The 24,680-nt window shown below is 42.6% G+C and overlaps 1 protein-coding gene across 1 annotated transcript in view; it reads right to left on the bottom strand.

Moving 5' to 3' along the window:
- The window catches only part of BMPER (BMP binding endothelial regulator), a 253,019-nt gene that overhangs the window by 201,836 nt on the left and 26,503 nt on the right, over window positions 1-24,680 (bottom strand). The window contains 1 exon segment of the mRNA XM_081244842.1: window positions 19,125-19,224. Coding sequence (XP_081100968.1) covers window positions 19,125-19,224 — 100 coding nt within the window.

The following is a 24,680-nucleotide window of genomic DNA, read 5'->3' as shown; positions in this document are numbered from 1 at the left end:
CCTCCTTTTTCTCTTTTATATTTTGAAATAATTATAGATTCACAGGAAGGTACAAAAAATATACAGGGAGGTTCCACATACCCTTCACCCAGCCTCCCCCAGTGTTAACATCTTGCATGACCATAGTACATATCAGAATCAGGAAACACATTAGTTGACATTGGTGTGGTCCACTGAGCTCATTCAGATTTTACTGATTTTACATGCACTCATTTGTGTGTGTGTTTGTGTGTGTGTAGTTCTATTCAGTTGAATCACATGTTTAAATTTGTGTAACCAATCAATATACAGAAGTGTACTATCACCACAAGGCCCTCTCAAGCTATTCATTTATAACTACACTCACTCCGCTTACAGCCTCCATCTCTAAGCCCTGACAACCACTTACTAGCTCTCCATCTGTGTAACTTTGTTATTCAAGAATTTTATATAAATGGAATCATACAGTATGTAGCTTTTTGAGATTGGCTCTTTTCTCTCAGAATAGTTCTTTTGAGATCCATCCAAGTAGTTGCAAGGATCAATAGTTTGTTCCTTTTTATTGCTGAGTAGAATTCCATGGTATGGATGTACCCCAGTTTGTTTAAACACTCACCCACTGAAGGACATCTGGGTAGCTTCCAGTTTTTTGCCTATTACAATTAAAGCTGCTGTGAACATTTGTGTACAGGATTTTGAGTGAACATGGGTTTTCATTTTACTGGGATAAATAGCCAAAAGTGTAATTGCTGAGTTATATGGTAAGTATATATTTAGTTCTACAAGAAACTACCATCCTGATTTCCAGAGTGGCTGAATCATTTAACATTTTCACCAGCAATATATGAGATTTTCCACATTTTCACCAGTATTTGGTGTTATCATGCTATACATAATATATATATATATATATATATATATATTTTGCCATTTTGATAAGTGAGTAATAATATCATACTGTGGTTTTTATTTGCATTTTCCTGATGGCTAATGATGTTGAATATATTTTCATGAGCTTTATTGCCACCTGCATATACTATTTGATGAAATATCCCCAATTTTCTAATTAGATCTTTTTCTAATTAGATCTTTTGTTCTCTTCACAAGGTCTTCCACGAGGCAATTTTTTTTTTATTTTGATGAAGTCTAATTTATCAATTTTTCCTTTTTATGGGAAGTGCTTTTGGTGTCAAATGTAAAAACTCTTTTTGCCCAACCCTAAATCTCAAAGATTTTCTCCTACATGCTTTTTATACACATTTTATAGTTTTAAATTTCACATTTAAGTCCATGATCAATTTTCAGTTAATTTTTGTATCATCTATGAAGTTTATATCATGTTTCTTTTTCACCTACTTTTTGTCTAATTCTTCCAGCACCATACATTGGAAAGGTTAGCCTTCTTCCATTGAATTGCCTTGGCACCTTTGTCAAAAATCAGTTGGGCATACTTGTAGGAGTCTATTTCTGGGTTAATTCTTTTCCATTGATCTTTGTGTCTATTCTTCCACCAACACCACACTGTCTTTATTACTGTAGCCACACTATAAGTCTTGAAATTGGGTAGACTGATCCTTCCCACTTTACTCTTGTTTTACAGAAATTGTTTTAGTTATTCTAGGTCTTTTGCCTTTTTATATAAATTTTAAAATAAGCTTCTCTATGTCTACCAAACCAAACCCCTGCTGGGCATACCCCTTTTTATACCATTTGAGAAGTATTTACATGGGAAAATCAGGCTTGATGCACCCATCATCCAGGAGCCTCTCCCACTGCAGGATGAAGCCTGCCAATGTTTGCCTAGTACATTTTTGGGAAGCATTTGTCAAAGAGCAGTCCAAGGACAAAGGGCATCCCTAGGGGGCTTGTTAAAATGTAGATTTCTACAGCCCATCTTTTTCCTCTTATCTGCCACTTCCTTTACCTGAGCTCTTTTCTAAAAAGTTTGAGCTAAGCCTCCTTTGCTTTGGGATAATTTTAGAACTGTGTGGCCAGCAGAAAGGGTGCCTGATTAAACAGCCCAGCATATATGCAGTCTTCTGGGAGGTTGTGTGTGGCCTGCCCTGATCTTCAGGCCATGAAATCAGAGGGAGGTCTTTGTTACATCGAACTGTGGGTAGATAAGGGCATTAAAGAGAAAAATTCACCCTCTCTAAAATGGGAAAAAATGGAAAAAGACATTAACCTGTGGACAGAAGCTGTAGAAGATACAGCCAAATATCCAACAAGAAATGCAGTCACTGATGAGTGTGATCATACATGGAGAGGGATGAGGAGAAATCTCCACCAACAGATGAGCCTCCAACTCAACCAATATGAATCTGACATAGAGGCAGGTAATGGGAGCTCTGTACTAGCAATCCTGCACTTGCTGAATCTGAGAGGAACCATGGATTTCTGGATTTTAGCTCGTCAACAAAGGCTTATCTTAAAAACTGCATTTCTTTTGTTAGTGATATTTGTTAGAAAGAAGAAAAATACCAAACACATGGCATATAGTCAGTGATGTGCTGCTAATGTTTGACAACCAGCTCTACAGAAGAGAAAAGCCCCGATCTTTTAGTGTATTCCAATTTCCAACGTATAAACACTACCACCATGGTCAATTTCAAGCTACCAACATGATGTCACCAAGCACAGAGTTAGAAATATAAGCACTCCAGAACACCACTGTACACACAACTATTTATTTTAACATTAGAAGTTATTGGGTCCATGAAACTTTTTTTTTGTTCCTAACAGCAAGCCATGAACATTTGGCTAGAATTTAGGGTATTTTATTGGCATCAGAGGTCATGCTGTTTATTCTATATACCTAGATAAAATACTTAAGAATACCAAGTCACATCTTTTCAGTGATGACATTATATCTCACTCTCCTCCTCCTAAACCTCCTAACCAGGGGAACATTCATTTCAGTGGCTTCCAAAATTGTTGACCATCAGAAACACCTGGGGGTTAATTAAGAATATAGATGCCCAGTGGAAACAACCCAAATGTCCACTGATGGATGAATGGATAAACAAAATATGGTGTATATATACAATGGAATATTATTCAGTCATAAAAAGGAATGAAATTATGATACACGCTACAACATGAATGAACCCTGAAGACATTACATTAAGTGAAATAAACCAGACACAAAAGGACAAATATTATATGATTCCACTTATACAAGTTACCTAGAATAGGCAAATTCATAGAGACAGAAACTAGAATAGAGGTTACCAGGGGCTGCAGGGAAGGGAGAATGAAGAATTATTGCTTAATGGGTATACAGTTTCAGTTTGGGGTGATGAAAAAGTTCTAGAAACAGATAGTGGTAATGATTGCACAACAATGTGAATGCATTTAATGCCACCGAACATACACTTTAAAACTGTAAATTTTATGTTTTGTGTATTTTACCACACACACACAAAAAAAGGACACAGATGCCACTGGAAATTATGTTTCACTTGGTCTGGAGTGGGACTCAAGCATCTGAATATTTCACAAGCAGCCCTGGCAATTCTAAGGCACATTCAGGTTCAGGACCCCTGCATTTTACAGAAGAAGAAACCAAGGCCTGGAAAGAAATAACTAAGTGAAGGTCAAGTAACTAGAAGTGGCAGAGTAGGGAACTGATTCCAGATCTAATTCCAAGTCCAGACCCCCTTCACTTCATTCTTCAAATGACTGAGAGTCTTTACGACTATCCAATCCACAGGCCCCAAGGCACAGAAGCTCCCTGTCTAGATGCCTGAAAATATTACCCGGGCTTCTGCATTTAGCACTTCAGTGTGGTCTTGCCTCTAGAGCTTTGAAGTTGTTACCTTGCATTCAAAGCCTCATCAAGGTGGCCATCCCACAGTCTCCGGAACCCCAAGTATCAAAAAATTCCAAGTGTATTTTAAAATCTGATCCCTCTGCTGGTCCCAGGTATGGCTCAGAGAATGCCCAGACATTCTCAGGTAGTCAGAGGGTTGCCTCATGTGTCAAACATCGGCTGGTCGATGTCCAAGCATGTTTGCAGATAAACATCTTGAGCCCTTTAACCACCAAGCTACTGGAAACATAATTAGATGGCTCTGGTGTAAATAAGCCCATCTGAGTGAAGGAGGCAATCAAGTTCACAAAAATACCAATGTACTTTGTTCACGTTCATTATCACATCAGTCCTAGTAAATGTCAGCCTCTCAAGCAGATAGATTTCCATGGCAAATACACATTAGCTCTCAAGGTGAGATACCTGTCAAAAAGAGAACCTAAGGGACTTCCTTGGTGGCACAGTGGTTAAGACTCCACGCTCCCAATGCAGGGGGCCCAGGTTCTATCCCTGGCCAGGGAACTAGATCCCACATGCATGCCACAACTAAGGAGCCCACAAGCCACAACTAAAGGAACCCACCTGCCACAACTAAGACCCAGCTCAACCAAATAAATTAAATTAATTAATTTAAAAAAAGAGAGAACCTAAAACATTTGTTCCTAAACACAAATTGTGCCAACTTCTAAGCAGACTGAAAGAGAGTATTCTCTGATCAAAGCCTGATAAGAATGGTTATAGCATGATGGTCATTTTAAAAACAATCAATAGCATGCGTGAACATTCATGCATCTCCATAAATAGATATGTGTCACAAATACAGACATATTTTCGACTTTGCAGTTGCCAAACTCAAGCAGCAAATCAAAGAGACCCTAAACAGATGCTGGGGGCTTTTGTTTGAAATCACTTCTTTCCTGTAGTTTTTGATGAATCATTCCAACTTTCCACTTGGAATACTTAGCTTTATTTTCACAGTTTGATAGCCTCCAGGAAACAATGCTTTATAGAAGACTCAGAGGAGATAAGAATGTTGGGGTTTTTTAAATAAATTTATTTATTTATTTTTGGCTGTGTTGGGTCTTCATTGCTGCGCGCGGGCTTTCTCTAGTTGAGGTGAGAGGGGGCTATTCTTCGTTGCGGTGCACGGGCTTCTCATTGCGGTGGCTTTTCTTGTTGTGGAGCATGGGCTCTAGGTGCGCGGGCTTCCGTAGTTGTGGCGCATGGGCTTAGTTGCTCCATGGCATGTGGGATCTTCCCAGAAAAGGGATCGAACCCGTGTCCCCTGCCTTGGCAGGCAGATTCTTAACCACTGAGCCACCAGGGAAGTCCCGAGATAAGAATGTTTTGATTTTAAGACATTTTGAGATGATAAGCATCACTGTGATTTCATTCCGGTACTGAAATCTCAGAGAGGAGCAGGGGAACATCATTTTAAAGTGTAGAGCGGTTTGCTCTCTGTGGTAGGCAAGTTAGAGGCAGTAACAGAGTAGTTTTCAGAGCAGCTGTAGAAAACTCGAAGCCCAATTAAAAGTGTGTTTTATATGATATTATAAAAGGAAGCACATAATCATATCAAAATGATGGTAACTAGGAAATCTGAAGCCATAATTGTATATTATTTGGTAATGCTGCACAATACAGTGAAAGATCTACTAAAAATTGCATTAAGGTTATCACTAAGTCTAAAAGTACTGAAATATACTACAGCCAGTACCACATGAAAATACACTTAGGCTATGGTGATTTTAAGGATTTTTTTAAACCTCTATGGAATTCAGTGAAGAAACAGTAAAGTGACAGGAGGTTGGGAATGGTTTATAGACAACCAGCCATTTTTCAGCCCTACGTATCCATTTTTATTCTCACCCTATAATTCTCACTCAACTCTTTTTAAGTTCTGCTGAATTCCAAAACGGACTTAAGATATATATGGCTCAACAGTAATATACTAAATACGCAGTTGATTTCAAGAGACAGGTACTAAACCAGGAAGACTGGAATTTGGTTCCAATTTTCCTCTCTTCCTCACCTTTTTCCAACATGTATTCAACTACCATGTGCCAGGCACAGTGACTATGGCTGAGAATACTATGGTCCCTGCCCTCACAAAACCTCTAGTTTAGTGGGAGTTACAGAAAATGAAAACATTAAATCACAGTTGTGCCTAGTGTTAAGAAGGAAAGATACTTAATTACATGGCAAGTGGCCATGGAGGCCAGGAAGTGATGCCTAAAGTGAGAGCTGAAGAAAGGGTAAAAGTCAACCAGATGACATAGGGTGGAAAAGCAGCCAGGCAGAGCGAGCGGTACGTGCAAAGCTCCATGACCAGAAGCAGGCACAGAACAACATGGAGAGAAACAAAATAAAATCTCCTAACCGCAGGAGTCCAGAACAAGAGGAGGCTAGAGAGGTAAGCAGGAGCCAGACATTACAGGGAGGAAAGGGAACGGCCAAGGGTGAGCACTTGCTAGCACTTGTTGTGTGCAGGATCCATAAGGTATATTCTATGTCTAAATGCCATTCTTGATAGATGCTTCTACCTGCCATGCATACCAGAGCTGCTCTGAGTATGGCTGGTAGATTCTAAGGTGATCTTTAAGACTTCCACTCCCTGATACCTCCACCTTGTGTAATCCCCAGCCCTTGAGTGTGGGCAAGACCTGTGGATGTGATGGATGTCACTACCATGATTAGGTTATACAAAGATGAAGCGATTTTACAGGTGTAATTAAGATCCCTAATCAATTTCACTTTGAGTCATTAAAGAGGGAAATTTTCCTGAGTGGGCATGACCTAATAAGTGAGCCCTTAAAAAGAGTCCATAGGTCAGAGAGACACTCTCCTGTTAGCCTTGAAGAAGTAAGCCATTCTACAGCTACAAGGAATCGAATTCTAACAACACGAGCTTAGAAGATGACCTTGAGCCTCAGATGAAACCGCAGCCCTGGCTGACCTTGACTGCAGCCTTGTGAGACCCAGCTAAGCCATGCCCAGAATCCTAACACATGGAAACTATGCGATAATAAATGACTGTTATTTTAGGCCACTAAGTTTGATGACAAACTTGTTATGCATCAATAGAAAATAAATAGACTGGACATTGGTAGCTGAAGGAAGCTCTGTCAGGCTGGTAGCCATTGAAGAGGATTCCCATGTTTTTTATAGGGATGCCAGGTCCACACCTGATTGCAACACTTTGCATATGATATGACAAGAGACCAGGACCACCGTTCTCCTCTGTCACAATGAGGAACATTCTCAACTTGCCCACTTCAGAAAAGTAAAAACTGACGCACCCCAAGTCAGCAGCTAGCCTTGGAAATCTAATCTTCTAACTTAAAGGCAATCACAAACTCTTCACTTAAACTGTCTTCCAAAATCCCACGGAGTCTAAAACACTGAGGCTGTTAATAGAAGGATTGAAGCAAATTTGACAGAGAAAGCAGATCTCTGTTTTAAGTTTTCTTACTAGTTTTAACAACAAAAACAGGTTTTGTAAAGTATGATTTTAATGTTAACAAGATCTTTTCCAACAAATAGGGTCTTTTTTTATTTAAATGCCAAAATAGCCTGGTTTATATTATAGGAAGCCAATGTATGAAATATAACATTTTATACATCTTTTTTCAGTTAGAGAAAAGGAGGGAGGAAAACAAATCCCTCAAGTTATTGTTTTCTTCCTTGTCTTTAAAAACATATTAACAACCTCCACTCAATTTTGGGGGGCTGAATAGGTAAAACTAGTTACACTGTTAAAGGTTAAAATAATTACAGCTTACAATATACATGCAGGCATCTCATAATCTAACAACTTCAAGAAACATGTCAAGAATTCTCCTAAGCTCAAAATCATGGTAAAAATAACAGTGGCACTGGAATTGAGTAGCTCAGTGATGGGAATGTTTTTCAGAGCAATGTAATTTCCTAAGATGTTTTAAGTGATAGGTCAGAGTCTCAGCATTAAAGCAGCTAGGAGTAAAGCTGCTGGAGACTGCTTTCTGTATGCATAGACTGACTCTGGGAGGATTCCCACAAATCCGGTAAATGGTTATCTCCAGGAAAGGGTACAAGGTTGCTAGGGTCGAGAATAGGAAGAAGCCTTACTTTTACTATAGATGTTTTTGTGTATTTTTTAAATAAATTTATTTATTTATTTTTGGCCGCGTTGGGTCTTCGTTGCTGCGTGCGGGCTTTCTCTAGTTGCGGCGAGCGGGGGCTACTCTTCGTTGAAGTGCGCGGGCTTCTCACTGTGGTGGCTTCTCTTGTTGTGGAGCACGGCTGTAGGTACGTGGGCTCAGTAGTTGTGGCTCGTGGGCTCTAGAGCGCAGGCTCAGTAGCTGTGGCGCATGAGCTTGGTTGCTCTGTGGCACGTGGGACCTTCCCGGACCAGGACTCGAACCCATGTCCCCTGCATTGGCAGGTGGATTCTTAACCACTGTGCCACCAGGGAAGTCTCTTTTGTGTATTTTTAATTGTATGAATGCATTATCTATCAAAAATATTTTATGAAACCAGGCATACACATACATACTCACAAAAGAATAAAGCTCATATGAATTGTCTCCCTGGGGCACTGCAGTACAGTCATGGATACTGAAGAGGAAAAGAAAGTAAGTTTAGGGGTTCCCCAAAAAAGTCAATTAGTAAGAAAAGCCACCTCCTCCTAAGCCACATGTTGTTTCCAATACCTCCACAAAGCTTCTTTGCCCACGTAGTTCCTCTGAAATTGCTGGTCCACCCACAGTATAAAAGTCCATGGAGGGAGAACGGGTGTGACACAGATGAAACTGATGCAGACAAAACTGATGCCAGTGTCCCTCTCACTCCTTCATCTCTGGAGCCCTCCTAATTCTCCAGGTCTTTCCTCCCTCCTTCCTATCTCATAGGCAGTGTGTGTATTACCAGGCAGGAGAATGGAGCATTTGGAGTCTGAGCCCTGCTACCTCTGAGCAACTGTGGGATCTTGAAAAACATCACTTCCCTTCTCTAAGCATCTCTGTTTCCCCATCTGTTAAATCAGAACGATAATAAGCACCACCTCAGGGGTGACTATAACATTATCTATGAAAACCTAAAGACTGGGGTTTGTCTATTCCAAAATATTCTCTAACTCTAGTTCACAGCACAGTTTAAATGACTGGTAGAGTATTAACCTTAAGGCGGGTCATTCCTTATTTGGAATGTGAAACCTGGGACAAACTGCATCCGGGTCAATCATACATAATAACTACCAGAGATTCTGGTGATGTCTAAAAGGAAGGAAAACAGAGGTTGGGGAAAGAGCTGCTCCTTTGTTTGGGCAGCAGAAAATGCACGGTTGTAATTGCCAAAAGAAATCTGGTTAAAAGCAAACAACCAGATTGACACATGCATGGAAAAACTCACGGTTATTCCATCTTAAACCATGTAAACAACAGGACAATTTATTCTGTCCACATAGGGAGTGTAATTATTTTTCTTTAAGTTTTTTTAAATGCTCATTCATATATATGGTAATCAGCTGGCTCCTTCCAGAACAGCCACATAGCAATATTCTGAAAGGCATTGTCATCTTCCAAGTCATTCTTGAAGCAACAGGAGAAGCAGCTCCTTATTTGTGACCTTGTACTGCTTGAAAGGCAAGCTATAATTAATAATACTCAATCTTTTACCATTATTCATAGCTCTGTTTTACTTTGGTCAGCACTTGGTCTCTATAAATGAGCCCAATCCCCTTAAAATTCTCCATGCATGTTTTGCTCCCTAATTATTTACCAGAACCTAGGATGGTTGTCCAGTTTTGGAAATCAGTGTGCAAATATTTATATTTTGCCTCTTTCCTTTCATTTTCTGAGACATCATAGGAACTTTTTAAATCAAGTATAAAAATTAAACTATTAAAAGACAACCCATGGGATCACAACCCATAGAAAAATGAGACAAGGCACAGAGAAATCAAAGACAAGAAAAGATTGTGGAAAATAAATCCCACCTGACAAATGAAAGACTATTTTCTTACATCTTTCTTCAAAGTATTGTGGACAATTAATATTTTATGCTCTGTATGAAGAAAGAGGATGGAATTTGACCTATAAATGTTTGAAACACACCTTATTTGTTTATTATCCACTAATAACAAACATATATTCAGATAACAAGTACATTATTGTTCATGAAAGAACCCCAAATTAAAGGGTGATTCTCAGTCCAAGTAAATACAGAAAAGCTGCCAAAACCAACTGTTTGACTCTCAGTGATCTCATTTGTTTTCATCAAATAATATCGAGATTTTTCAAATTAGATTAATCTTTTGCCCAGTTATTAGGCTATTTGGATTAAAATGTATGACAATTATGAGCATAAAATAATCTGAAAAGTACACTGAAACACTTGCTTGAGAAGAATAAGTTATAATTTACTTACTTTTTTGTTTGAAAGAATAATCTAGCTTCATAAAAGGTAAGAACAATTTGGTAAGCAGTGCCAGGTATCCCATAAATACCTGGCATGGGATCAGTAAATACTTGTCGAATGAATGAATGAATGGAACATATGAGCAATCTGACTGAAGCAAACAAGAACACAAATGCCTACACACACACACACACACACACACACACACACACACACACAACCTTCCTAAAAATCCTTTTGGAAATATGAGTTTTCACATTTCTGTCTCAGCAGATTTACTCTACTGCTTCCTTTTAAATACCAACATCTTCTTCAGAGGGAAATAAGCAGAAGTCATGACAGGATTCTTCATGTTTTTGTCTAACACCCCCTACCCTCCCCTAAACAATCGACAAACAAAAACTTAAAAGCCCAGGAAATGGTATTTTAACAAGTGCCCTAGGTGATCATGAGTGGTGGGCAATGCCTAAGAACTACTCCATGCCTTTGTGTGGATCACGACCTTCACCTAGGAGCTTCCCACAAACAGCTCTCTTTGGATGTGATGAACTCCTTCCTGATCACAAAAATGAGTTGCCTCTTCTGGAGAGCCTTCCCCAGCACACTCCCCTTGCCCTCTGCACTCTGGCACACCTTCCCTGGAGAACTTACCCCGTTGGATGGTATTTTTTTGTCCCTCCAGTAGAGCAAGCTCCTTGAGGGCTTGGATACCCTCTGGTTGATCTTTGCGTCACTAACACCTTGGCAAATGAGTGATTTAAGCTCCCTGAGCCTTTGGTTTCCTCATATATAAAATGAGAAAGACAGAAATGACCCTGCTGTTGTGAGGACTAAGTGGTGAGCATAAACCAGCTAACCCAGTATCCAGCACTGTGGGGAAACACATCCCTTTGGGACTACTACTATGAAGGTAACAGGTGACGATAAAGGTTTTAAAATCAACCAGACAATTCACACGTCACCACCCACAGGGCTTCAACAGCACTAAGTGGAAAAGCAAATGCCACGGCTTTCTCAAAGGGTTAAAGCTCTTGGTAAATACAAGCAGGTTCCACTTTTCATCACACCAGAAGGTGACCAACATATAGAAGACCTTGTTTTCCTGTAGGAACAATATCATCACTGAGCCTGGCCTCAAAACAAAGAATAGGAATGATCCTTAAAGACCCACAGAGAATGAGCATAGTCTTTATGGATGTAATATAAACTTCTGTAATTATTTAAAGGAATGAAACGAGACTCCACATAATTACAAATAAACTATGAACACCAATTACAAGTGTTCCCAAATATACATCAGTACACATAGAATATAGATATAAACATAAGCATAAATTAATATGGGAATTTTAAATGGCCCAAATTTCTTAAGAGACTGTCCAAACTATGTCCAGACTATGCCTTCTTCTCTCTATGCTTTCCCCTATTGGAAGTAACAAAACAAAAAGTAATAACTTCAGAGAGTCTTCAAATGCCTCAGATGTGAGGTATGCTTGATAACTGAGATGATAAAAATGAGGACGATGATATTTTCTCATTGAAAAATCATTCTTAGAAATAAGAGGCACGTAAAACAGTCCCCCTTTCTTCATCTAGCCTATATTCTAAACTTAGTTACTGCAGTTCAGTTCATTGGGTGAAATTTTGCAAAAATACCACCATTCAAGTCTTAATTTGTTGACAACTGTCAGTGCTTTCTATATTTCATTGAAAAACAGAAAAGAATTGCTGACCCTCAGTTAGGTTCTTTAAAAGGAACTTGATACCATTTCTCACAAAACCACAGAAAGGGGGAGGAAAATATCCCTTGTAATATGGGAGAAACCCAGAACAGGAAAGAACTGGGATAGGAGTGTGCACGTGGCAGTCTCAAATAAAGAGTTGGCTATATGGGCAGTGTATGGGCAACGTGGCTACGTGCGCAAGTTTGTAAGGCAAAAGCAGCTGATTTGCCTAAATGTTGCTAAGTGTAATACCAACTTCTCCTCTAGTCTATGATAATCTTTTAGGAAGAAAGGCTTGAAAACTCTCAAAGGAATAGGAAAGGAGACTAGCCTTGCCTCTTTGGGAGGCAATTACAATTTAACTTGTGCACGCCTCTCCCCACAGCACTTTGATTTCCAGGTTTTTCTGAGCATCAGACACACAGGGGCACAGCAAGAATGGTAAATTGGTTCCCTGTAGCTTGGCATAAAACTGAAAGTCTAAACGTCTATCAACAGGGAGACTTTAAATAAATTATTGTACGTCTGTGCTATGGGATCCACACAACTAAAAAGCATGAACTGGCATGGGAAAATTCCTAAGTCATATTACTGTAGAGATATTTTTTAAAAGCAAACTGTGAAAGAATAATTACTATTTAATTTAATTTATGTAAAAATAAAACCACACATACAAAATTACATATATATATATAAATGTGTGTATATGTAATAAACTGGAAAAGGTCTGGGAAAGACACAATAAATTGATAACAGTTGTTATTTCTGAAAAGAGTGGGGTTTTGTAGCTCAGAAAAGACTTTACTCCCTGTTTAAATTTTTAGTATGGTAATATATTGATGTAGTAGTGAGATAGCTACTACATCAATAGTTAAAATTAAAAATAAAGTTAAAATTGAAAATAATTATGCTAAGGAAGGGAAAGAGGAAGAGAAAGAAGTTGGAAAAGAAAAAAAAAGTTTCAGGAAATGATGGGAGGTCCTTTGCCAGTTCTTGGGGCTCAAGTCCCACCACCCTCCCCGCCGTTTATTTACACAACTGAATAACTAGGAAGAGTTTTGATAACCATTCACCAGCACTTCAACATTTGAGTTACATTTTCCTGGTCATTATCTACTTTTCTTTCTTTCTTATACCATCATTCTAATGATAAAAAACATTTTCAAAATAGCAGGAGAGCAAAGGATCACAGCCTCACAGCTATGAGGGGCAAAGAGATTTCTCCCCAAAGATGCACTGACCAGGGCAGATATCGACCAAGAGCCTCTCACAGATGGGCTTCTCATTCCTTCATCAAAAAGGCCCACCTTTTCTCTTCCTTTCCTTTCTTTACCTGGTAGCAGTGGTTCTCAAGCCTCAGCCCCCATGAGAGTCCCGGTGGTGACCTGAAAATGTAGACTCAGGGAACCGGGGGCAGAGCTTGTGATACAGCAGGCCTGCAAGCCTAATGGTGAGACCAGTCTGTCCCCCACTACTGTCATTTACTAGCTCTGTTGCCTTGGGGCTCTCAGTGCCACCACTTCATGTGTAAAACGGGGCTATGATAGTACCTCCCTCAGCAGGCTGTGAGGATCCAGTGCCTGGCCCTGCGTAAGGACTATATATATGTTCGAGCCCCTGCAATTTTGATGAAGATGATCAGGATCTCAGTTACTACTGTTATTGGGCAAGGCCCAGGAAGCTGCATTATCATAGTTAAGTCTTTGGTCCACTGCACTTTTTTTTTTTTTTTTTTTTTTTTGCGGTACGCGGGCCTCTCACTGTTGTGGCCTCTCCCGCTGCGGAGCACAGGCTCTGGACGCGCAGGCTCAGCAGCCATGGCTCACAGGCCCAGCCGCTCCGCGGCATGTCCAAGCCCTGGTCCACTGCATTTTGAGAAACACTGCTTACACTCACAATTCCCTCAGGTAAGAGGAAGAGCAAACAAACACAAACAATACTCCAGGGAAACTCAAAGCAACTGGCTTGGACTATTGTTCATCCAGTTAGCAATACTAGATTTCCCCTTCCCGTGTGCCTGCTGATGGTAGAAAGGTTTTCTAGAAGGGGTGTCTTTGCTGGGAAGCCTGGTAGACCCACACCCTTCACCCATTCTGCCAGGTTAGGTACGTGCTGTGCTCACCTTTACAAGAGGCCGGATCTGTCTGGTGATCAGCTTTAAAAACAGCACAAGGTGGTACCTCTGAATGCAAATGACTTTCAAAATACAGGAGAATTAAGTCCATCAGCTCTCCTGTCACCATGCGTTAACTGGCCGGAGGGGCTTTGAAGTCCCTTCAACGCCCTGAATCCGCTTCCCGGGCCCGCCCCGGAAGCAGAGAAGGGGGCTCGGTTCCGGAGGCGGGAAGGCGGCTCGGTTCCGGAGGCGGGAAGGCCTGGTGGGAGGAGCCCCGGAGTCGCGGGCGGAAGTCGGCGTGGCGCCGGTGGATATCCTGCATCCCCCCTCCCCCTCCTCCTACCGGTTGGTGCTGGTCGCTGCCAGCGCGGCACGGGGTCCCCGAGAGCAAGAGCAGCGGTGGCTGTGAATCGGGAGCGCCCGCGGGTGTTCCAGGCCCTTCCCCTGCCAGGCACAGGGCCCCAGGTCCATAGGAACAGGGTGCGAGTCCTGGCTGGCCATTGCAAACTTTTTGTGACTTAGTGCAAATCGTTAAGTCAGTTCCTCATCTGTAAAATGGGCTTCATATTACAGATTTAGCACAGTCAAATGTATGCGTCGACCGCAAAAAAAACAAACAAAACTGACCCTGAGATAATCTTGCCTGGACATCATTCTGCTCTAAAAGCATTATCAACAAACTCCTCATTACTACGACTCCTCACTGAATCATTCTAAGTAAAAGTTAAAACCTCCAATGTTGGGCTTCCCTGGTGGCGCAGTGGTTGAGAGTCCACCTGCCGATGCAGCGGACACGGGTTCGTGCCCCGGGCCGAGAGGATCCCACATGCCGCCGCGGCTGGGCCCGTGAGCCATGGCCGCTGAGCCTGCGCGTCCAGAGCCTGTGCTCCGCAACAGGAGAGGCCACAGCAGTGAGAGGCCCGCGTACCGCAAAAAAAAAAAAAAAAAACTCCAGCGTTAGCACAGAGCACGCCCGTTGGAAGAGAACTTAGGAGAAGCACAGCTGCCGCGGTTGTCTCAGAGTATCTGCTCCACACTGAGGATTTGTTGCTGTCCTTGTTCCACTGTGTGATCAGAGGACACGAGATGGGGAGGAGAGGTTTACCCAGGTTCCTTGGGAGGCCAAATCCAGAGTGGTTTCTGGGTTCACACCAAGATCTCCTCTCTACCCAGGTAATGCTCTCGATCCTCCCTTTTTGGTCGGTATTCCTTTACTGCACATGTTCTTTGGTCTCAGCTTCTTGTACTTACCCTTGCCCAGTGCTAAAATCCAGGGTATAACCTAAATGCCCAGGAATGGAGAAATGGCCCAATGAATGTTGGTACATTCCCACGCAGACTCTTATGTGCCCATTAAGGACAGTATTTCCAAACAAGTTGAGAAGATGTTATGCCCGGATGTTAAGTGGGAGAAGAAAAAAAGAAAAAAAAAAAAAAACCAGAAATAACACAATTCAATAGTAAGATATCAACTAGGTAAACACTTCGATGTGGGGAAAAAATGCAGAAAACATATATCAAATATTAACTATTTAATAGTTAATTAAATAGTTAACTGGGTGGTGGGATTATGAGTAATTTATTTTCTGCTTTTCCACAGTTTAGCCTATTTTTAAAAGCTTCTTCTATGAGCATATGTAACTATTCTAATCAGAAAAACGTAAATAAACCAGTGCAAATACAACTGTGTCCCTTAAAACACAGGAGACAAAAACTGTATTATGGAGTAGAAATAGAGAAAATGAAGGGGGCATCTTAAGAGCCCCCTCTACAGCCTGACAAGTCAGCACTTTTCAGGAGTCTCTCTCAGGAAGGTCCACCTCAGGGCAGGCTGGGGATTTTGATCTCCCCCAGAAGGCCTGGACTTTACTGTCAGAAAGAGAACTCAGGGCGCTGAATTCACTGGTCTATTCTTGGGTCCAGTTTAATTTGAAGAGACTTTATCATCTTAAGCTCAAAAAGAATACTCATGAAATGTATTTGTCACAAGTATCACTTTCCCTTGGAAGATTAGGATGATCAAAGGAAAGAATGATGATAAAGGAAACAGCAGGACAAGAAGGAAAGGAGGTTACACACTACCGCAACCCAAAGTGCCCTCCTGTACTACGGTTAATGGGAAATGAACCTAATGCCTCGGGCGTGGTTCCTTCACACGTTCTGCTTCCACCCTGTAGCATCCAACTCACCTCTCACTGGCGAGGCAGCCTTGGAAGATGAAGATGGCAAATCAGCCATTAAAAAAATAAAGAATTAGGGCTTCCCTGGTGTCGCAGTGGTTGAGAGTCCGCCTGCCGATGCAGGGGACGCGGGTTCATGCCCAGGTCCGGGAAGATCCCACATGCCGCAGAGCGGCTGGGCCCGTGAGCCATGGCCGCTGAGCCTGCGTGTCCGGAGCCTGTGCTCCACAACGGGAGAGGCCACAACAGTGAGAGGCCCGCGTACCGCAAAAAAAAAAAAAGAATTAAATAGAAGAGGTTCTTCAAGGTGAATCAACAATAACTTAGACACACATTGGCTCAGTAATGTATTCTTTTCTTTTTTTAAATTTAATTTTTTTTAATTTATTTATTTTGGCTTCATCGGGTCTTAGTTGCGGCACGTGGGATCTTTGGTGAGGCGTGCGGGATCTTCCGTTGCAGCGCACGGGCTTCTCTCTAGTTGTGGCGTGCAGGTTTTGTTGTTGTTGTGTTATTGTTGTTTTCTCTCTCTAGTTGTGGCCCGCAGACTCCAGGGCACCTGGGCGCTGTAGTTTGCGGCACGTGGGCTCTCTCGTTGAAGCGGGCAAGCTCAGTAGTCGTGGTGCGAAGGTTTAGCTGCCCCGAGGCACATGGGATCTTAGTTCCCCCACCAGGGATCGAACCCACGACCGCTGCATTGGAAGCCGGATTCTTTACCACTGGACCACCAGGGAAGTCCCAGTAATGTATTCTGAATTGGAATTACTTTATCTGACCATCAGCTTGGGAGACTCCTAAGAAGTTACTATTTCAGGTCTTGCATCAATAGCTCTCAGAAGTCACATGAGTAAAACATCTGCCTCCCAACTCCATAGGAAAGAGGTGAGAAGTAAATGGTTGATTTCTCCTTCTCCAAAAGGCTTCAGGAGACGCATTTTTATAGTCTAGTCCATCAGGTATTTACAGAGCACCTACTATATTATATTAACTGAGAAATGTTTGCATGCCAGGCACTTTGCTAAACACATTGACTGTGTCTCGCTCGCCATTAGCTGCCTCCGACACAATTATTATCCTCATTTAACAGGAGAGGGAACTGGGGTAGAAAGAGGTTCCATGTCTCTACCTGCTCAAGTGAAAACGTTGGGGTATTAGTTTCTCAGCCTGCTGTGACAAATTACCACCAGCTTGGAGGCTTAAGACAACAGAAATGTATTGTTCTCTCACAGTTCTGGAAAGTAGAAGTCCAAAATCAAGGTGTTGGCAGGGCCATGCTCCATCTGAAGCTTCTAGGGAAGAACCCTCCTGGCCTTTTCCCAGCTCCTGGTAACCCGAGGCATTCCTTGGCTTGAGGCAACACAACTCCAACCTCTGCCTCTTATTTATTTATAGACTTAAACATTATAGTTTAAGTCTATAAATAGTAACTACAATAACTATAGTTACTCACAAACAACTTGGCATTAATCCTTGACGTGCGGATTTCATGTAATAGTGTGCGTTGAAAAGTTCAAAGTCCTCCTTGAGCATAGAGACTTGTGGGTTGTCACTAGAAATGGCGCTTTAGTTTACTTGGTTTCTATGGAGCTCCTTTTGAGAGCTCTACAGAAGGGAGCCTCCCCTTTGCAGCTCCAAAAAAAGGATATTCTTCTGTGGGGGTAGAAATCACCTGGTCAAGATCTCTTTCAGAGGTTCCCACCCAGGCTGCACATTAAATCTCCCGGGAGCTTCTTCAAGACAGATGCCTTAGCCCCTGCCCCAGGGCAAGTGAATCTGAATCTCAGCAACAGAGCCCAGGCGTCTATACCTGCCCCTCTTGTTATACAGTCATCTTCTCTGTGTGTCTCTGTCTGCTCTTCATATAAAGACACCAGTCATATTGGATTTGCAGCCACCCTAATCCGGTATGACCTTATCTTAACTAATTACATCTCCAAAGATCCCATTTCCAATTAAGGTCACATTCTGAGGTTCCTAATGGACGTGAACTTTTGGGGAACACTCTGCAACCCAGGATGCATCTTCAGGGTGAGAAATCTCTTTGCAACCCAGGACTGTTGGATTTGGACTTGGCAGTGTGACTCCAGAGCCCACATCCTGAACCACTGTGCTCATTTTGACCTCTGGGGGACCACAATGCATACACTGACATACACTAGGTGACATCAGAGCATGACCTGGCTCCTGTCCTGAGGAGCTGAGAGTCTACAGAACACAAACAAGACAATGAAAAAGCACATCACTGAAGTAAGTGTCTGTGTGAACTTCTGGATGCCATGGAAACTTCACCAGGAAAGTAACGGATGAGGGCTGGGGGACCTTGAGCACAGGCAGCATCTGGGCAGGTTGGGGGAAAGACCTGAGCTAAGGCAGAGGCAACCTAGAACAGTGTGTTTGAGAGAGACAGGCGTGCCGGAAGGCCACAGGAGATGGGGGTGGAGTAAGGGCGTTTTAGAGATGCTTCAAAGACAAAGGGAAGGACTTAGATTTAATTTGGAAGGAAAGAAAAAACTTTAATAGGGACCAAAATGATAAAAATTGGTCTAAAAGACTCCCTCTGGCAGAGGTGGGCAGGGCGAGTGTAGAGCCTGGAAAAACTGTGTGTTGAAACTTCGTGACAGAACAGGCTTGCGTGCGTGTGTACCAACCTGCAGAGGCATCATGTTTACATCTCTTCTGTGGCATTTTAACAACTTGCCTCAGAAAATAAACCAACGATGTAGATGCTCGCCATACTTTCATCCCCCACTAGGAGGACCCCCCTTACTACCACACCCCCAACACTCACACACACAGCAGCTTCCCTTCCAACACCCACTTGCACCCCAGCCAAGAGCTGAGTGAAGAGAAAGGTGAGAGAAAGAGAAATTAAAATGCCTGCAGGAACAGCCAGAAAAGGCAGCCAAAACATAAATTACCTTTGCACCGCTCACAACAGGCTCCCCTCTGCTTGATGGCCAGGGCACAGTCTCTCGACAGCACTGGGCACTTCTCTCTCTTACAGGTCACTTCCTTGTTCTAGGCAAAAAGGACAAGACACATTTGAAATCAACTTCGAAACAGAATCCCCAGAATCTTAGCACATGGCTGAGGTTTTCCTAGCTTCCCTCTTCCTATCTTGCCTTCATCTTGGCGGGAAAACTCTGTGATAGCAAATGAGATTTTGCTCTTTCTGGAACAAAAATATCCTTCCAGGAATAGATTGAGATTAGGGGCAGATGAAAGGGGATGAAAAGTCCCTTCTTTACCAGCCAATTTAACCTAGATAACCGAACTCCGAGAGAGAGGCTTTCTCCCGCCCTGCTCTAAGGTTTCTTTTTAGTACACACTACAGAAATGATAATATTTGTGTAAACCATATTTTGCCCATTGGGCTACCTGGGCCAGGACTGCATTGTGAGAACAAAAATATTTGCACACGGCCATCCAACAATCCTTAATAGTAGAGTGCATTAAAATGCAGCAATCTAAAGTTCCAACTCAAATAATGACAAAGTTGAGTATTGAATCGGCTCAGTAAGAGAAAAGATAATATTCCCTATGCCAAGCAGAGACACAGGAGTCAGTGTTTTATAGCTGTGGGACAGCTGCATTATATAAGCACTTATGCTAATGACAGTGTGGTGAGCATTTGCATCTTTGGTTTTATCCTGAAAAGTTAGCTATTAAAATGACTTCAAGAAGATCCAAGTATGATGCATATACCTGTTTGGAGAACAGGATGCACATGAACCAAACATACTATGTCACAACCCTTCAACGAGAATGGAGCTGTAACAAGTTTCTACTAAATGCTAGGTGCTATGGCTTTCATTCCTATTAAAATGCTGTGAGATAAGTATTATCACTATCTCTTGTTTATAAGCAGGAAAACTGCTGTTCAGAGAAGGTCTATGACTTTTTCAAGATCATACAGCTTTGCAGTGGCAGAGGTGGATTTCAGTATTGAGCTCACAAATGTGTACAATGCCCATGGCCTACCCTGAGTTAAGGCTGGGATGACCACATGCATTGCCTGATTTAGGGAGAGATCAGAGAGGAGCAACTGACCAGCCCTCTGACCTCGAGATGAACTCAGAACCCTCCTGGAATATGTGCAGGAGAAATCCTGACTCAGCCCTGACAATGACCTTGGGAAGATTCTCAAGTGTAAGCAGTATGCTTCAATGTCAAGAGTAAGGGAGATCTCCCCACTTCTATTCCAGCACCAAGGAGGGGTGTGAGGGGGTGAGGGCTGTGAGAGTGTTTAAGTGTGTGTGTGTGTGTGTGTGTGTGTGTGTGTGTTGGGGACCTGGGGTCCAAGCTGAGCCCATACACCAAATTCTAGCTCTAAAGCAGTTCTCAGATAAAACATGTCACCTTCTGTGCTGCCCTCCAATTCCCTAGGAGTTGCAGAGCCCCTCAGGATGTTCCCAGGGGCTAAAATGATTCTAGAATGAGTCCAGATTGTCACCTCCTCCCTTTTTGAATGAGCAGAACCTCCAAGAGTCCCAGAACCCCACTCCCTCCAACTCACCAATCACCCCTCCCCCAGAGTAAGGTATATGGAGCCTGGGCACGGGGGAGCCTCGCCATTCCAACAGCTCTATTTCTACACAGTCTTGTTGTCTTACTGCGCTGATGGCTTTGCAAGGCCACTGAAGCATGGGAATAATGGGCCCACCCTGATCGGTGCTGCTCGAACGTCCCCACGTAGAAAATGGCCATCATTACCGAGGCCAATGTGGTAAACACACTGATGAGGCCGTCCCAACACCTGCCTGGCCACTCAAAGAGCGAGCATCAGTTCTCAGCACTGTACCCACTCCTGCAGGGCTGGTGTGCAGACCTTCTGTTTTTTCATTTATTGGCTATTGGTGTCTGATTGTAAGGTGTGGTTGACCTGAGTAATCCAGTCTCCTTTCCTTTCCCCCTTTTTGGTGTGTGCTATGTGATAAAGGTTCTCAGAGGGCTGATCTCACTGACTCCTTAAAATCCCGTGAGGCAGGGATCCTCACCCCTGGCTGCTAATCAGAACCTGTGTGCAGTTCTTAAAAAAGCCCGGCACTGTCTCCCATTCCCTGAAGCTCAGATCTGATTTATCTCAGGACCAGGCTCCCCAGTTAATTCCAGTGTGCAGCCCAGGTTGAGAACCACCGCTGTGCGGGGAGCATTCTTAGTACCAGCAGGGCTGCGGCGGGCTCGGGAGCTGTCCACAGTCCCGGAGTGAATGGCTGCCTGCAAGCTGAACCCAGGTATCCTGGCTCCGAGCCCTGCAACTCTCCTTCCCTCACCCTCTCTTCTTCATAATGGTGGCATCATGACTCACTGTAAGTCATGGCCCTTTGATTTATGTTCATATTTTTTTCTTAAGTACAAACGTAATACATAGTCATGGTCACAATTCAAATTAAAGAGGTATATTCTTAAAAATTAATAGTGCCCTTTTGCCACCACCAAAGTAATCGAGAACAACGATCAGGTGTCTAGGCTGCTTGGCATTATGAACAGTGACTTAGCTTTGCAAAGTGCAGTTACTCGAAGCCATAGTTTGATACCAGCTGCCCCACCCAGGGCATTACCTCAGAGCATCTGTTACCTCGGCATTATGCATTCAGCAAAGCTGGCTGCAGCCTTAAGGAAAAGCCACCCCCCAACCCCCAAGTGCATCTCCTCTCTGAAAGGAAGACTCCTCAGACACAGGGAAGTAAAAACTCTAACAGTAGTCAGATTGGGTGTGAAGTCAAAATTTGGGGTCTAATGTATAGGAAGACACACAGTCTCTTACATATAGGAATTCTTTGCTAAATTAGAAACCTAGCAGACAATTAAAATCCATAGCAAGATCCCAAGATCCATAATAAATAGCTCGTAATTATAGTTCAGCAGAAAATTTATTTCAACCAGATGATTTGTAGATTCACTTCTGGAATTTTTTGTGTACTCACACACACACACACACACACACACACACACACACACACTCGCACAGAGAGAATAAACCTAAACCTTAGCTGTAGGTTTAGTGAGGTTTTTTTCCCCCTTCTGATAACACTTGGAGTTTTTTTATATCTACCAAGTGTCACGCTGGTACAGAGCTGCCAGACCTGATCATTTCCCAGCTGCCTGGTTGCATGGATATGGAGCACAAGCTCAGAATCCCAGGCCCTCAAAGAAAGAAAGAAAAACTGCAGAGAATTGCTGGTGAGAGGCTGATTCCTCCATCTTCTTAATTGAGTCCAGCAGCTACAGAGTAAATTCAAGCACAGGTTAATTAAGACCACTCACTTTGCTTTCCCTGATTTTGTCAAGAGACAAAAACCCTGGTCTTCAAGCCAGCAGCTCTGGTGAGAAGGGGCACATGCAAAGCCGTGCCTTCAGGACTCCCTCTCCACTGGCCGCCTCATCCCCACGTGCACCAAGTGTCCTCTGCTCTTACTCAAGGTCACGGCTCATTCGGTTCACGTTTTCATTCACAAAATGTTTTCTGACACTGACTCACACTTACTGAACACTTTCTATGTATCAGGCTCTGTGCTAAGAATAGTATATGCATTATTTCACAAAACAATTCCACATCATCCCCATTTTACAGATGAGGAACCAACATTAGTAAACTTGCCCAGGTCACACAAGAGGCAGATCTGGAATACAAATAGAGGTCCGACTCCAAAGGCACGTGCTTAAATGCTGCACTTTGCTACTTCCCAGCATGCAGGCTACACACAAGAACTAAAGAATGTCATAGTCCTAAGGCCCCAGGAGAGATTAATACCTTCCAGGTGGTTCCACATATGTGAAATGAGCTCTCTAACAAGAGCTGAATAGCTCCAAGGAGCTGCGTCATCACCAACCATGGGAAGGTCTACAAACACCAGCTGTTTTCTGGTAACAAGGAAAGATGCACTATTTTGTATATTGATAGGTATCTATGACTATCACACCTCTGACAGCCAGGCAAACATCCTCAAGCAAATTTTCCCCAAGATTCCAGCCTGAGTTTGAGTCTCCCCAAATCTAAGCCACAGAAATGGTGGTAAAAATGCTCTGGAGGAAAACGTCAGAACATTCTTAAAAACCAACCTAGCCAGTGCCTACGAGTAATAAACGCCATCACATTTTTCATTCTCAGTCTCTGTCTCTCCGTGTTTACCACTTTCTAGGGTCAGCCAGCCTGTGATTTACCTGTTGTCAAAGGCAGCTGTTTGCATTATTGCCTCCTTTCAGAAAGACCAAATATATCAAAATTCAAAACACAGCCTCTGGGGGCACATGAAATGAAGTGCCAACAAACAAAAAGAAAAGAGGGGCATAGGGAGTAATAAAGAAAAAAACTTACATGGCTGGCAACAAAGCTCTATAAGGATGCGAGCCAAACCACAGCTCTGGCGCAGCCGAGTTCAAACAGGATTCCAGCAGCCAGCTTGCTGTATCTAAGATCTGCCACCAGATGGCAGCACAGAGTTCCCTGGGCTTAGGAAATGTGCCAAGAGACCCGCCAGTGCCTCCTGAGCATTTTTCAGTGTCTGGCATGGAGGGAAATTATCTCTTGCTGATTTGGCGGGGTGGGGGCTGGTTAGAGAAGATAGCAAATCGCCATTGTGAGATTTTCCTGTTTGCTTTTCTCAACGAGAAAAAAAAATGTTTTTCAGATGCTTTTATTTCAAGCGAATGTCTTGAAGATATTTTTTTTCTAAGATTCTTCCAGGCGCAATCCTATTATGGACTATGGAAAGTATTGCCTGACCTTTCATTTATATTTAAACATAATAATAAAATTAAAAATCTGGAGAGGACAACACAGCAGCTGATAATGATGAGAGTGATCAGGGAGAAACGTCGGCTGGCAGATGCTGCATTTCTAGACTATGAAACAGCAACACAAATCTCTTGATAGAAGAAGGAAAATGAAAATACCTGGTGCCTTGCCTGCTAATCCTCCATGTGATTAGCCATATTAGGAAGGTGGCAGACCACATGAGTCTCTTCCTCTAGAAGATGGTGTTATTTTCCTTCCATCCTTGGCTTTTATGAAAGCAAAGCCTGCCTTGGAGGCAAATAGCGGTCATTTGGCGAACTTGCAAATTCTAAGTGCCAAATCCTTTTTCAGAAAATCAAGGAGGCCGTGAAGTTGTAATATTTTTTTCTGCCCCAAATGAACAACAGAATATGTCAATAAAGCACATGGGCCAGGTGATATCATTAGAGGGGCTAAAGAGGTAGAAGTGACTCTCTTTCCTAAATTAAAAACCCTGCAGACTACCCTGCTTTGCTGCATATATGCACACACCCCTGTGTCATTTCCTCACTGTAGTCTTTTTTAGGGAGGGGCCCTATAGATGGATTCCCCTATCAAAATGCAAATATCCATGGGGCTGGACCCATATTAATTTTGAATAAGGCGTTCCCTCTGTCATCAGCTACTGTCAGGGGATGGATACCCAGCACAGTGACCCGGAGAAGTAAAGGAGTGGAAGTTCTAAAGCAGCTGAACC

The sequence above is a fragment of the Mesoplodon bidens genome, assembly GCF_964165515.1.
Source record: "Mesoplodon bidens genome assembly, chromosome: 9".
In the NCBI taxonomy this organism is placed as follows: domain Eukaryota; kingdom Metazoa; phylum Chordata; class Mammalia; order Artiodactyla; family Ziphiidae; genus Mesoplodon; species Mesoplodon bidens.
Note: the sequence above shows the minus strand (reverse complement) of the source record. Positions and strands in the feature narration are given on the sequence as shown.